The 16,636-nt window shown below is 37.5% G+C and overlaps 1 protein-coding gene across 1 annotated transcript in view; it reads left to right on the forward strand.

Annotated features, from left to right (window-relative positions):
* Positions 1 to 15,416, forward strand: part of Wnk3 (WNK lysine deficient protein kinase 3) — a 124,889-nt gene extending 109,473 nt beyond the window's left edge. Inside the window, exons 21-23 of the mRNA XM_052758196.1 lie at positions 84 to 295; positions 5,193 to 5,395; positions 10,013 to 15,416. Coding sequence (XP_052614156.1) covers positions 84 to 295; positions 5,193 to 5,395; positions 10,013 to 10,342 — 745 coding nt within the window. The 3' untranslated portion in view covers positions 10,343 to 15,416. The remainder of the gene's footprint in view (positions 1 to 83; positions 296 to 5,192; positions 5,396 to 10,012) is intronic.
* The last annotated feature ends 1,220 nt before the right edge of the window (positions 15,417 to 16,636 follow it).

The raw sequence follows: 16,636 nt of genomic DNA on the forward strand, positions 1-16,636 counted from the left end.
TTATTTATACCATTACAAAGTTTCTGAGTTTATCTTTATGACACCAAAGTTATTAAGATATTTTCTGCATAATTTTTACTCAGACACATTCAGGAGGTGGTCAATCTTCAAACACAGCAGAATAAAGAGCTGCAGGAGCTATATGAACGCCTTCGAGCAACTAAAGACAGCAAAGTGAAATCTTCAGAGACTCCTTTGCCACCTGCATCACCACGTCGGCCACGATCTTTCAAAAGTAAACTCCGAGGCCGTCCTCAATCCTTGACACATTCCGACAATGTCCTTGTTGTAAAAGGTAAACCAGTCACAAATGTAATCATTTTAATTGTTGTGAAAGGTAAACCAATCAGAAACATAATCGTTTTTAAAAAACGAATCAGATCTGGGCATAGTGTAGCATGCCTGGAGTTGAAGCACTTCAGGAGACTGAAGCAAGAAGATGGTGACTTCAAATCTAGTCTGGGCTAAACAATGAGAACCTGTCTCAAGAGAAATAAAATCTGATCAAAGAACAGCAAAATTAGAAAAACAGTGGCAGTACAAGTTGCTTTTTATTAGGCTGAAATAATTTAATGATGTACACATTGATCTAAAATACTCCTGTCTTTTTGGTACTAAATGTTCTTTAGTGAAATAATGATGATTATCATTGACAGATTTTGGAGAATAACTAAGTTTATTTGTTTTATGTTTTCATTTGGAAAACAAACAGGTGGAATTACAGTATATTTCCCTAAATAGTTTTTAAAATGTTCCAGTCAGTGAGAAATACTAGTCTTATATTTAGAGTTGGTTTAAAAGTTTGTTGATCATTCAGGTAAACTTTGAAATACTTCCATGTTGATCTTTATATATTACTTTATAAAGAGTTTATTTTTATTTGTGTGTGTGTGTGTGTGTGTATGTGTGTGTATGTGTATATATATATATATGTATATGTGTGTATATATATGTATGTATATGTGTGTATATATGTCTTTTTCCGTGTGGAATCATTTCTCCATATGAGAATATGAGGATCCAGAGAAAAGTCAGTATTGCGTAATAACTCGCCAATTATTTGTGCCATCACAGGATGGCCAATTTTTTTAATGACTATTATTTGGGTAATGTGAAATAAATTCATAATTTATTCACTAAAAACAACAGCATCAACAAAATATGAACACTATTGAACTTTGTAGACCCAAGTGTAAAGCTAGTCCTTTCAGCAAAAGTGGGCTTCATGTCGCTAGAAAGGAAGTTAGACAGCTGTTAACCTCTGTAATACATATCCGAGGTATCATCTGTAGAAAAAACTAGTAATATATTGGCCAACTGTGACCTTTGAAATTAAAGTCAACTAAAAGCAAATATGCTAAAGGGTTTATTTCAGTTTTCCCTCAATTATAACATTAGGTTTCTGAAATGAGAAAAGATAAAGTAAAATACAGAGATGTGGTAGTTTGTCTTTATAACTTTTTTCTTAAATCTTAATCACATTTACATTTTTTATTCATTTCTAATTTCATGCGTAGAACCAACTTTATCTGCCTTTGAACTCTTAAAATTCATTAGTTGGTCCCCCAGAAATATCCTACTGTTTGATTGACTTTAACTCTACTACATACACATTTCTTATAAGACATGCTTCCTTTTTCTTCATAGGTTAATATTCACCTTCAGGAAACTGGTATTCATTTCTCTAAATGAATAAAAGTCAATCTCCTTCGAGGAATTTGTAGCGTAGTCTTATCTGGGGGGTCCTCTTCCTTTTTGAAAGTATGGTCTTCTTGCTTGATAGTTTTTCAGCATTTTGATGATATTTCATTGTCTTCTTGCCTTATATTTGCTTGTTTGTAAATTTATTTTATGTATGTGGGTGTTTTGCCTGCATGTATGTCTGTGTATCACATGCCTGCCTGGTGCCTGCAGAGGCCAGAAGAAGGCATAAGATCCCCTGAAACTAGAGTTATAGACAGTTGTGAGTCATCATGTAGGTGCTTTGAATCAAACCCAGGTCCAGTGCTGTTCAGCACTGAGCCATCTCTTCAGCCTTCCTTTTTATATTTTTTTAGAAAAGGTTACTATATAGCTCAGGCTGGCTCTGAACTTGGAATATTCCTGCTTCAGCTTTCCCAATACTGATAGTAGAGGCATATACTACAATGCCTTGTTCTTCTTAAATTTTAATCGTAAACAGAAATATTAGTAAAAAATTAAATAAGATGTGATTCTATGTTTTTGAACCTTGTTTAAATACATTAGCATTCTACGCCTGACTCTGGAAGAACTTAAATATGATTGGTTACTTTGTCTGGGTCTAGTTTCTCCATTAAAAATAAAACTTGGGCTGGAGAGATGGCTCAGAGGTTAAGAGCACTGACTGCTCTTCCAGAGGTCCCGAGTTCAATTCCCAGCAACCATATGGTGGCTCACAACCATCTATAATGAGATCTGGTGCCCTCTTCTGGTGTGCAGACATACATACAAACAGAACACTGTATACATAATAAATAAATCTTTAAAAATAAATAAATAAATAAAAATAAAACTTTTACTGTATTACTTAGATTGTTTCCATTTTTATCATTATATGATCATGCTGCCTCTTGCTCCTGCTCCTGTTTCTCTTCCTCCTGCATGGCTTGAACCCATGGCCATATATGCTTCACAAGCTATACTAAGTACTAAGGCACATCTCTAGCCCTATGGGTATTTTTTAATGTTTTTATTTATTTTGGGGAATTTTATAAATGTATAGAATGTTTTCCAATAATATTGACCCATTCCTTCCTCCAACTATTTCTAGATCCCCTTACATTCCTTTTCCAACTTAATGTTCCCTTTTTAAATAACCCAAAAGTCCAATAAGTGCTAGCCATGTGTGTGGGGCCATCCACTAAGAGCATTGTCAACTTACCAAGAACTACACCCCTAAAGAAAATTCACTCTTTTAGAAACCACTAGTTGCTAATAGATCCTCAGCTAGGCCTGGGAGTTTGAGTACCTGTCTTAGTCAAAGTTCTACTGCTGTTAAGAGACACCATGACCACAGTAAACTCTTATAAAGGAAAGCATTCAATTGAGGCTGGCTTAGTGTTCAGAGTTTTGGTTCATTATCATCAGGGCAGGAAGCATGGTGGTGTGCAGGTAGATATGGTGCTGGAGAGTTAGTTGAGAGTGCTACATCTGGATCCACAGGCAGCAGGAAGAGAGACACATTGGGCCTGGCTTGAGCGTTTGAAACCCCAAAGCCCAGCCACTTCCTCCAACAAAACTGCACCTAACTCCAACAAGCTCATAAAGTCCTAATCCTTTCAAATAGTGCCCCTCCCTGTGAGCCTATGGAGGCCATTTTCATTCAAACCACTACAGTGCCCCTCCCACATTTGTTCTGAAATGTTGACTAGTTTGATCTTTTATTGGTCTTGTGTAGTCAACCACAGCCAGCTGTGAGTTTGTGAATGCAGTGATCTTGTCATGTCTAAGACAGTTTGGCCCAGATCTTCTCCAACCTCTGGGTCTTAGAATCTTTCTTTCCCTTCTTCTGCAGTGTTCTGAGCCTTGAGGGGAGGTGTGTGGCATAGATGTACCATTTATGGCTGGGCACTCCACAGATACTTACTCTCTCAATTTGACCAATTGAGCATCTCTGTATTAACTGCCATCCACTACAGAAAGATGCTTCCCTGATGAGGACTGAGGGCTGCATTAATGTATGGGTACAGCAGTAAATTATTAGGAGTTGTTTTAATACTATGTCCATTTAGAAAAATAATAGTAGTGTGTTCACCCCTAGAACCTCTGAGCTCCCCATCCAGGTTTCTTGGCTAGATTTACAGTAACAGGCATGAGTTTCCTCTAGTGGAAAAGACCTTAAATCTGAGCAGAAAGTGGTTGGTTTCTCCCATAACATTTATACCACTACTATACTTGCCAGGCCAGTCCTTATTGTACTTCGCAGGGGTCACAGCTGGGTAAAACTCTTGATGACTTTTATTCCTTAGCAACCTGCTGTAGTATGAAAACTAGCCAGCAGGAAATAAGTTTCCAAGTCAGTACCAGCTTGATTTCTCCAAGTCCTGTGACCAAAGTGTGTGGTGTCTTCAGCAATAGGATTATCACCATTATGTTCTATTGGACAACCGAAAGCAATGGTAATAGGTTGTATTGATTTGGGTGTCTCTGGAATCCCTCTGATGAAAAATTTGAGGGGAGATATCCCATACTCGGCACTTCCTTTTTATTTGACAGCCTATGACTTCTAAGAGGAACATTAGTCCCTGTGAAGGGTAACTTAATTTAAACTCTTACATGTGTATGTGCATATGGAAATTTATGACAGTAGTTTCCATATAGCTTTTTCAAACATCCTCATTGTAGTTCTTCCCTCCGCCAACCCTCTCATTTCCCTGTTCTCCCATCCCCTCCTCATTTTCTCACATAACCCTCTTCTTTCTCTGTCCTATTAGGTCTTTCTTCTCCCTAGTGGCCCCTTTTTAATTTCCTGGCTTCTATAAGCACATGTGAGTCTTTTGTAACTCCTCCAAATATCTACTCAAGGAAGCATATAAAAAGATTAAAGTTATACTAATTTTTTGGAGAGCCTTTTTAGCATACATGACTTACACCATTTAATTTGATGTCCAAGCTCTAAGAAACTTTTGAGTATTGAAGAGTTTAGTGATTACACTAGCAGAACAGCTTTAAATTGGCAGTCTCAAGTCAACTATAATTTATGGTTACCCTTATCTCGTATATGTTGCTCAAAGAACTAGGAGATGGCTCAGTAGGCAAAGGAACTTGCTCCCAAGCCTGATAACCTGAGTTGATTCCTGGGAACCCACATGGTGGAAGGAGATTAGCTCACCTTTTTTTTTTTTTTTGGTTTTTCGAGACAGGGTTTCTCTGTGTATCTTTGCACCTTTCCTGGAACTCACTTGGTAGCCCCGGTTGCCCTCGAACTCACAGAGATCGGCCTGGCTCTGCCTCCTGAGTGCTGGGATTAAAGGTGTGCGCCACCATGGCCCGGCCAATAGCTCACTTTTGCAGGCTGTCCTGTCTCTCTCTCACACACACACACACACACACACACACACACACACACACACACACGCATGCATGCACTAAAAATTTTAAGAACAGGAGTGTTATCTACTTACCAGTTGCAATTCCTTTACATGGTTTTCCTGTTTTGTTTTTTCTTGTAGATGCCCTATGTGTGGAGAGTAATACAGTATCGTGCCAGCAATCTCCAGCCAGTAAAAAGGGGATGTTCACAGATGATTTACATAAGTTGGTGGATGATTGGACAAAGGAAACAGTAGGGCATTTTCCTAGTAAGCCGAGTTTAAACCAACTCAAACAAAGCCAACAAAAATTAGAGACAGAAAACTGGAACAAGGTATATGAAGTAAGTCCCTTATCCTCTGTCCTCCTTATAAAAATTAAAAGCTATAACAATTGATTTAGCCTATGATTATAGTTACTGCTCAAAAATGGTATGGAATATGATATTGAGACTTTGATCCTTATCTAGATTTATCATGTCTTTGAGCAAATTATCTTTTAGACTAGGAGTTGCCAAATTTTTATGAAGGGACCAATTAGTAAACATTTTAGGCTTTCCAAGCCACAGGGTTACAGGAATCACCTTGCTTGTAATGCAAAAGCAGTCTAAGAAAATAGGTAGGCAAATGGTTGTGGCTCTGTTCTATTACCGTTTGATTTATGGAATGTTCCTCCCTTGAAGCCCCTCCCATTCATAGGAGTTCTTAGTTTCCCTTAACAAATCAGTTTGCTGTGCTTACAAAACAAACAAGACTTCTGAAAAGAGGTGGTGGGCCAACATTTGCTGGCTCTAGTTTTACACTCTTCCCTCTCTAAAAATATAAAATATTCAAACGGAATTCACCTGGAGAGAGGGTTAATCTGATAGTACAAGAAGAATTAAGTGTTGAGGAAAAGGTGTCCTATGCTACACATCAATGTTCTTAACCCAATAAGGTATCTGAACTATCTTTGTTTAGTTCATAAAAAATAATTTAGCTCAGTGGTAGAGCGCTTGCCTAGCAAGTGCAAAGTCCTGGGTTCGGTCCTCAGCTCTGGGAAAAAAAATTAAGGCGGTGGAAGGTGAAATATTATGAGGTCTGTTGAGTTTATAGAAAAGATGCCAGTTATTACACGTGGCATACAAGATAAGATGTACATATAAGTGATATGTGGGAGTCCACAGTGTATTCTGGAATGGGAATAAGATAGATTTTTCAACAGAATATATAGAATAATATAATTTAGGCAAAATTATATGTTAGACACATGTTTATGAATATATAAATATGAAAATCACTGAACAATGTGCTGGATGGTGGAATTTGGATCTTATTTTACCTTGTACTTTTTTGTGTTCAAATTTTTTAAATAAGTAACATTTTTTCAAAGCAGGCAAACCTGTTAAAATGTTAAGTGTTAGATTTTCAGCCCTTGTAATTGGAGGATATCTCTGAGTATATTATTCTTGTGTGTATACTTGATAATATATATCATCATTGAATATAGTTAAGTAAAGAACATATTGAAAAGAGTTTCATTGAACTGAGTTTGTAGCTTAGTGGTAGAGCATTTGCCTCACACTGGATCTGGTACCGTGCACTCTATACTATGAGAAAAAAGGTAGAAAAATGACCACTTTTCTTTAAACAGGACATGATGATGCACATCTGGTGTCCCAGCACTCAGGAGGCTGAGACAAGAGTATCCTTAGTTGATACATGAGATACATATTAAAAAATATGTATCTATTGTTAATGTTGGATGAAACTATCAAAACTTGGCTTCCTCAAGCAGTGAACACTATATCTGCTTGGGAGATGTATGTGTTTGTCTTATTCCTGGTACCAGTTGATGCTCAGATAATATCATTACTATAAAATCTGAGATCCTTTAGAGGCATTTCAAGACAGAAATGCATTTGTTCTGCCAGTAAGAGATTCTGAGTGCTGTATGAAGGAGGTTTTGTTGACTAGTTGGATGGTGGTTTATTGAGTATAAAAGAGGGTGTTTGCAAGAAGAGTGAGCAGAAAATTACGTGTAAATAAAAGTGGTAAAGATCTTTTAACAGAGTTGGGTCCCGATGTCAGCTAGTTATTTACTAGTTGTATGACTTCATGTCTTTTTGCCTCAGAGTTCTTGTATTTCCAGTGTGGATAATCCTCACAGGATTACTGTGAAGATTAAGTTAGCTAGCACCAATAAAATTACACCATCACAGGGGTTTCTTATATATGGTCACTAGTTTTGTGTTTTAGATTTGGTTAGTTATGTATTTGTGTAGAGGATCAACTACTATTCTTGCATGGTACTGTCCTGTAGCCCTATTTAGACGTTTGTGTTTGCATAATCATGTATCAAACCACTTATTGTATACCAAGTGCTCTGTTAGACGTAAGTTTAGTGAGTAAAAGCAAATAAAGGCATTAAATCAGTATTAAATTGCAATTTTACTAAGAATTACAAATAAAGTATAGGGGGATACCATGTAGTAAGAGAAATGTGATCTACTAAAAAAGGTCAATGAGGGCTAGCCAGATGGCCCAGTGGGTAAAGGCACTTGTCACCCTGCCTGACTACCTGAGTTCAGTTCTCAGAACCCACATGGTAGGAGCAAACTGACTCCCACAAGTTGCTCTCTGACCTCCACATGCAATTGTAAGTAGCTACGGAAAGCTTTCCTGATAAAGTGATAATCGACTGAGATCTAGAGAGTAGAAGTTAATAGCATATGCAAAAGCCTGATGTGAGGAAAGAAACATGAAAGGACTGAGAGTAAGCCAGGCTGGCTGAAGCAGAGAGAGCAAGGAGTGGTGAGCAGTGAATATAAGGAGTAGATGGGGTCGCAGATGTGGTAATGGTGAGGAATGGTGTATTTATTTTAAGAAAGATGGACAGTTATGATGGCCCAGGTCTTTCATAGGATCACATTTGAACTATTGTTTCTTTTGAGAACAGCATTGACTGAAGCAAGAAGACAGAATTTGGTGGGATTAGTGTTCTCTGACCAGTAGGAGTTAGTTACACTAGTCTAGTTGATGAGAAGTTGAGTTGAACAGAAGTGAACAGATTCCAAGGAATGTTTAAGAGAGAATAGACAAAATTTGGTAATTGAATGACTGTATGACTTGGTTGGTAGTGGCTGCTGATCACTGAAATGGTGCACATGAACAGATAGTTATGGTAGGGGAAGATTGCCTGTTTGGGCATTTGAATCAGAGATATCTTAGGAATATTCAAGAGTAGACTTATAACCTCTCTAATTCAGTCTTTAAAAAAACATACCATTATTTTTAAAACAATACTACTCATTACATAACTTAACCAATGAAAAAAGTACAAATTTTAAAATACCACTTTCAAATCCCACCACCAGGAAATGGTTGTCCTCAACTTCAGGTAAATGTTAGATATCAGATCATTTTCTATATGCATAAAAATAAGTTTATTGAAATGTGATCATAGTATATTGCTGTTTTGAATCAGAAGCATTAAATTTAATTTTACTTAACAGAAAGAAATACTGTTGAGATTGCTGAACTTTAAATAAAATATTTTGTAACTCAATATATATTGCCATTCATTTTCAGGTCAAACTAAAAACTTTTAACTTACATTGAAAGTTTCTAACAAAAGTTTAATTGAAAGTTTAGTTTTAGCTTGGTAATTCAGAATTTGAGACTGCTAAAAGAATTATTTACATTATTGGAATTATTATTCCTATGTGTATTATAAATATATTATAAATCTCTTTACATGTGTTTAATCCCAACATAATCTGTTAAGAATAGCTAGGCAGGAAGGAATATATCTTTTCAGTACTGCCCAAAACACAATTGTCTGTTTTCAGTTTAAATTTGGAAGAAAAGGGGGCTGTGAAGATAGCTTAACCAGTAAACTACTTACCATGCAAGTATGAGGACCTGAATTTAGTTCTTAGAGCCCATGTGAAAAAGCTGGGTGTGTGATACATGCATAATTCTCAGCACTGGGGAGGCAGAGACAGGAGCAGCCTTGGGGATTGCTAGCTAGCCAGCATTGCCTACTTAGTGAGCTTCTGGCCAATGAGGGAGTCTGTCTCCAAAAACAAGCTGGGTAGCACCTGAGGAACCACACCCCAAGTGGACCTCTTGCCTGCATTTGCATATAAGCCTGCATGCACATACACATGCAAGAATAAAAGTAAATGTATAAGAATATAACAGAAGGGCTAGAGAAATGATTCAGCGGTTCACAGCATTGGCTGCTCTTTCAGAAGACAGATTTGATTCCCAACACCCACATGGCTGCTCACTTCTGTCTGTTAACTCCAGTCCCCAGGGGATCCAATGCCCTCTTTTGGCCTCCATGGGTACTGCATGCACATGTTACACATACATGCAGGCAAAACACCCATACAAGCAAAATAAAATAAAAATAACAGAAGTGTTATATTTCAAGATAATTAGAAGGGGGAAATGAAGAAGATGTCTATTGAACATCTGCTATACATCAGGTCCCCTTGTTACACTAATTGTAATCCTCTGTATCCAGAGGATCATATAAGTAAGATGGGCTATTTTCATCTATTGCCTACAGTGTGAAAGCACATTCATGGCTGGAAAAATGAAGTAAAAGCAAAAGAATAGTACTAGCACGAGTCAAGTAGGGACTAAAGTGTGAACAGGGAGTTAATATGGGCCTTAGAGTTATGTGGAACAGTGTTGAAGTCCCTGCCTCATTCTTAAGTTGTTTGGTGGTATTGGGCTACTTACCAATTTTATTTTCTGTTTCCTCATCTGAAAATGCCTATACTGCAAGGCAGGGCAGTTAGAAAATGAGCTGCGGTAAAGAATGTTACCATTGCATAACTCACAGAAGGATGCTCTACTCATTGTAGTAGTAGACGTAGTGAGCCTAAAAGAATAGGAATATAGACTGATAAAAGAATATGCCAAATAAACTGATCTTTTGTTTTTATGTTTGTTTTTGTTTTTGTTAGAATACTCCATCTACTATGGGCTACACATCAACATGGATTTCTTCTCATTCCCAAATTCGTGGAGCTGTCCCAACTCCCTTGCCACAAGGACTCCCACTCCCTTCATTTCCTGGGCCATTACCATCATATGGAATGCCCCATGTTTGTCAGTATAATGCTGTGGGGGCCACAGGGTATCCAGTACAGTGGGTAGGAATTTCGGGAACAGCACAGCAGTCTGTAGTGGTTCCTACCCAATCTGGGGGACTCTTCCAGCCCGGGATGAATTTGCAGGCATTTCCAGCTCCACCAATGCAGAATCCACCATCAATCCCTCCTGGTCCTAAATGAATCCAAATAGATGCTGATGTAAGGGGAGAGGACTTTCAGAACACCTATAATACTAAACTTTCTTCTTGAGTTCTGCCATATTTTCTCTCATTTGAGTCTACTTTCAACTGTGTTTCGTGTTGTTCCAGTGTGATATTTGATACAGCTCATCTTTCTGTAGTAATGTGCAGTTTGCACATAGAATACTGCACACAGAAATGTTTTTTCACTTCAAATCCTATCCTCTTTGATACTTGATTTTTAAAAAATACTGTTCAGAATGCTTTAATAAGCTCAGCTTGAGTGTTACCATTTCCAGGACACTTTCATGTGTTGCTGAGAAGCTCTCGCCCCACTTTTTTATGCTGCTACCAGCAGTTGTATGATACTTTTCTTTAAAGTGTGTAAAAACTATGTAGATTGGTTCTCCCCAAATGTGGATGAGGTAAGACCCTCCAATAGCCAGTCTTGTGGGATTTGTCACAACTGTCTTTTGTTTACTTTTCACAGAAGGCAGTAACTGGCTGCAGAAGATGTTTTGATGTATAAATTTAGTATACTTTTGTCAAGCAGTACAGAACATGAACGTTTTGAATGTGATTTTCTTCCCGTCATCACAGCAGTAGGAGTGAGGGCTTGTTTTAAGTGAGGCGGAGGGAAAGGAAAAAACAGAACTGTAACAGTTCCTTGAGCCTACAGCTACTAGAGCTGCTTTTGGGTTCCAGTAATAACCCAAAGTAGCTATCTTTTCTCATGTGCACACTGCATTGGTTTTGAGCATCTGAGAGGCACTGGCTTGGCTTGCATTCTTTTGCTAAGTATTGCAGCTGATGTGAATCTCACTTGGGGATAATCCTTGTAATCCTAAACAAGGAGATTCAGGTTAACACTTGTTAATCCATTCTTCTAAAGTGAAATGTACTTGACACATTAGGGTTTGTAGCTTTTGAGACTTTTACATAAAACACTGGCTTTACAGGGTTCTAAGAAATGTAGGATACATACTATCCTGCAGTGAAATAGTACACCCTAGGATGATATTATTTAAATTGCCTTTAACCTTTTTTGATGACAGTTTTTTGGTTGTTATAATTTCTTACTAATATCTATAGTCTTAGACCATTTTAGATCGTAGATGCGTTTGTCAGCCTCTTGAAAATTTGAGAGATTTCACTGTCAAGTTGCACTTTACTGGGTTTTATCCAGTTTTAGGAGGAAGGGAGGCAGTGTCAAAATGTACGCCTTTGGTTTTTAGGAAGGTTAACTTCAGTAATCTTAAAGGCTCATCACAGGGTTACCTAATTTTCAGTCTGTGAAACCCAAATAGAACTTTTACATGGTATTTATCAACTCCTAAGAATACATATTCAAATGACTTCACATTCACTGAAGCTTTGAAAGTCATTTCTAATACATGTTTTCCTGTTTAGGAATTCTCTTGGTAATCATTCCAAATTGTGGTCAGTGTTTCTGTTAACAGATTTTCCTCCATATTCCTCAAAAACTTACCCCATGGGCTTGCCGGGAAGTTAGAAAAACTTTTTTTTTAATTTCATACAGTATACTTTGTGACAGTCAGTACCTCTTTTAAAAGTTGTCTTACATTACTTACCTAAAGATCCCATCCACCATCACATTTTTGTCACTGTTACTGGAGGCATTCTGTGGATTGCTACTGGTAAGAGCCACAATTTCTTTTCCTAGACATCCTCTTTTGGGTGAGTCCAGATCCTATGCCCAGAGTCCTGAAATTGCTTCTACGGTATTGCTCTGCAAGTTGAAATGATTTGTAGGATATTCATGTAGTGCAGTTAACTTGCATTGCGGTGTTTTCCACATGTACAAAAATAATGCTCCTAAAATCCATAGTTCCTTAAAACTGTCTGTTCCATTAGCAGTTGGTTTTGTATAATTACATTGAGATAAACAAGGTGTAAGGGGAAATACTACAGGTTTTAAGACTGGATCTTCTCTACTAGCAATCATTTTACACAGTGTAACCCAGGATGAAGAAAGCTCCCCATATGACATGGACAATCCCATTTACTAGTGGCTGCTCTACATAGTATGTTCTGTGTTTTGTTAAACATCTCAGTTTTACATATAATTCAATGTTCTTGTTTGCCTGCAGATGTTTGCAGTGCCTTGTAATACTTAAAATCTTTTCAGGTTTTGCTGGAAAGAGAAGTCATCTTCTAAAGTTTGAAGATGGGGAATAGGGTACTGCTGTCTCCATGCTGACTGCAGTATCTAGGTTAACATATATGTTACATATACATTATGTATGTGTAATGTGTAGAAGTTAAAGCATACAGAAAAAAAGGGAGTATGCAGAAATGAAGAAAACAATGTTATTCACTTTGCTGTGGGGTTTTCTTTACTTTTTCTCATTACTTTTTGATTTGATTCAACTTATAGTCACTTTGATTGTAAATATTGGTTAGTTTTCTAGATGGGGATTTTGTATTATTTCATAATTTTGCTAAGTCATAGAATAGTGCTGTTTCCATCCTTGCCTGAAGTCCTTTTTCTCTCCCATAAATAATGAATCAGATAATGCTCAGAAGTTCCCCCCCCCTTTTTTTTTTAAACAAAGAGCCTAGTGCATATAATGGGCCTTCTGTTCATTTCTAGAAAGCACGTAAACCTATCCTTTTCATTTTTTTTCTTGTAATCAACATAAAGATTGTGCTTAACCACTGTCTTTTGAAGTTTCCTTGGGAGATAGTCTGTATGTCCAGCCGCTCTGTTTACTTCTCCAAGTGCACATCTGATGAGCAGCGTTGTGTCCTCATGTATGGCAACATGAGCACTTCACCATCAAGCACTGCTGTTGTGTCTGTGAAGTTGGGTGTAACATCATAAGACTGTAAAACCGATACTGGTGTATTCAGTGCTGATAACCCTTCATATACCAGAAGCAGTCTTGAATCTAAAGTAATTTGCTGTAGCTTAACAAATATCCCTGCATTTTCATCTCTTCCTTGCTTAATATCAAGCATAAGTTCTAATAGTTTGACAGGAAAACTAACTGTGAAAGTTTAAAAGGCACTTCTGCTGTGATTTTTTTGGTTGAGTGTAGAGTGCTTTTCTAAGGTTATAAAGTGGGATGTTATCATCTGAAACCCCAGATTTAATTGCAGTCCAGTTACTTTTGTTTATCTACCTCGTTTTTCAGTACTGTTTTAGGTGCACAAGTAAATGTTGCCTGTGAAACTTGCTTTTTTGCCTTGATTCTTTATGTTGTTTAGATTCTCAATCTGGCTTGCCTTTTTCGTCCTAGCACTCACCATACATGTGAGATGAGAGGAACCATCATTCTGCCACCAGTCTGTGTTTAAGCGATGAGAACCATACGCCTATGTGTAATAAAGTTAGGGCATTTGGGAATGGAAAGCAAAGAGAGAGATCAAATTGGTGGCAATATAAGACTTAGTGGTGGGAGTTAGTTTTCAATAAACAAATGGCTCAAATGTACTGAAGTGAGATAGTCCCGGTGCCTGTAACTTCACATGTACTGGCCATGCTTTCTCATCTCGGTTTCTAAAGGGCTATGAGTTGAAATTGCTTTAACTACCACAGTGAAATACTTGACGACCTAGCCAGTGACCCATCGTCAAAATATTGCCTGGTATTTACAGTGACAGTTTGTCATCTTAAAATGGCAGAATGCATTTCATTTGAATCATAGTTGGTAGTAAGGGTTTAGATAATTGCTTATCTAATCTCCGTAGTTTATGGAGTTCACTCTCTTTGCTGTATTTTCTAAGCATTGAAAATAATACATTTCCTTTCCCCCTTAAAAAAACCCAGCAAATATTTGTAACTGGATATTCCTTGTTTCACATGTTTACCATGTAATACTACATTTTTAATATTAGTAAATACTATATTTCAGTCATCGTTTATAAATGCATTCCTGAGGTATATTTGCCATCCATTTGTGATTCAGTTACCTCATATTCTGTTTGATTAAGAAAAATCTGAGCCTTCTGAGGTGGTATGCAAGCCATTTTCTTGAATAGATTGTTTGGTTGCTTTTTTAATCTGTAGTTTATCAGGGATTTATTTTCTCTCCCTTTATTTAGAAGATGTAATAGAAAGGTATATGTATATATAACAAAGGCTTTTGATTTGATAACTATAATTCTAGGGTTAAAATTTAAAAATCTAATCCAGATTATAAAATGAAAACACTCGAACATAGTAAAAATTTCTTTTAAGTAAAATTAGTATGCAATTTGTGTGGAGCCATACTCTCAGACCACCCTGGAAACAATCTCTTTTTGTGTGTATGAAGGATGAATTCAAATATTGATCAGGGACCTTGACAGCTAACATGTGAATGAGCCCAAAATAGTATCCAGGTTAAAGTTCTTTTCCACTGAGATGGTTGAAAGAGTGTACAGGTCAACAGCTCCGATTCCGGAAGGTTTTCTCTGAAGTAAAACAACACAGACTATTACAAAGCTAAAAGTCAGGCAAGAGGGCGGGGAAGGACTAAGCTCTGAAGGGACAGTGCTCTAAAACGCTCACTTGTCACTTCTCTAGCTTTTTACATTGTATTTCTTTCCACTATAATTTAAGGTTTAAGGTTGAGATTTGTAGTCCAGAACCCTCAGCAGATACAGTGGATAGAGTGACTGATCAGAAAGTGCAGTTGAAGGTCTGTCATGCTCAATCACTTAAAGCTATAATTTGTTTAATACGAATATTAAGCATGTAGACCTAACGCAGCATGGGAGCCACTCAGGAAGTTTATGCAATTAAACTTTCATGCATAATTTACCATGAAATATGTAGAATTTCAGCCAATTCTCAATACTTAACATTTAGTTATATATGTGAACTCTCCTTTCTTAATTCGGGAATGTAGCATTATATAGAATGCTGTTAAACCTAATTTTAACCCTTTTTAACATTGACTTTTTTTCACTTTTATTTTTGGTAAGCCAAGTGATCTACCTTTCAGCAGATGTCTGGTTTTGATTCTTCGAGACTGTGATTTTTATTTTAATTTCTACCCAACTGTTGTTAAGTATTTTGTTTCCTGGAATTTTGTTTTGAAACAAAAATAAAGGCTGTGTTAAATGACTATGTCGCCTTATTAAAATTCTGTCAGTTACTGCAGTCATCTGGCTTAAAATGGTTCTTTATCAAATATAATTTAGCAGATTTACAAAATGTAGTCTTACAGATTGTGTGGGTTTGGGGGTGAGGGGACCTGCCTCAGCCACATGTTACCTGTTGATTTACATGCAGTTCTAATGCTCTTCCAGTGGCCCTTCTCCACATTTGCAAATGAGCCAGAGCTGTAAACTTAAGTCTTAGCTAGGGTTTCAATTGTGAATTTTTAATTCACACAACAGCCCTCACAGCAGTCTTCACTTTTTAATGGCAAATTTTCAGGTGGGGAGACAAAGGAGTTTTTTAAGGGTCATATGGCTAGAAAGTGGTAAAGTCTACCTCCAAACCCAGGTATGTCTGACTCCATAGCACACATTTGTAATGATCCAAGTATACTGCATAATGACATACATAATAATCCAAGTATATTGAGAGCACATTGTAATTGTTTGGATTCATATGTGCACTCTGCATATCTGTCATGAAACTGTCCAGTGCTTATTCCTTACAAAAGAGTATTTTCTTTCCTTCCAACAATGTTGGGCCACCTTTAGAACAATACATTTGGAAACCTGCCTCCTATCACCTCTCACTCACCAGTGACTATAAAACCGTGTCAGAGCAATCACTTGTTCACTTAGTTATGTAGAAGAAATATGCATATGTAAAGAGCCCTGGAGGAAGAGTAATAAGACCTATCAGAAATGTTAATGGTGTGAGGCATGGTCACATGCCCCTTCGGTCCCCAGTCATTTGAAGGCAGAAGCAGGAGGATTGCTGGACCCATGGAGTTTAAAAAGGCCAGCCTGGGGAAGATAGAAATAGCCTTTTTGAAAAGAAAGAAAAGAGGAGGAAAGGAACAGAGAGAGAGGAGAAAATGAAATGAATCAAGATTAGATGATTTGGGCAGGGGGAGGGGGGTTTCAAGACAGGGTTTCTCTGTGTGACCACTCTGTCTGTCCTGGAACTTGAGACCAAGCTGGCTTCACACTCACAGAGATCCACCTGACTCTGCCTCCCAAGTGCTGGGATTAAATGCATGCACCACCACCATCCAGCGTCTTTGAAGTTTTTTGAAAATACCTATTTTAGCCACTTGTGCATACCTGTAATCTCAGCACTCAGCAAACTGAGGCAGGAGTTCAAAGCCAGTCCTGGCATGGGACCTTTCATCGAATAAAATAAAGT

This window comes from Peromyscus californicus, unplaced genomic scaffold (genome assembly GCF_007827085.1).
Source record: "Peromyscus californicus insignis strain IS unplaced genomic scaffold, ASM782708v3 Scaffold_10__1_contigs__length_136768540, whole genome shotgun sequence".
Lineage (NCBI taxonomy): Eukaryota > Metazoa > Chordata > Mammalia > Rodentia > Cricetidae > Peromyscus > Peromyscus californicus.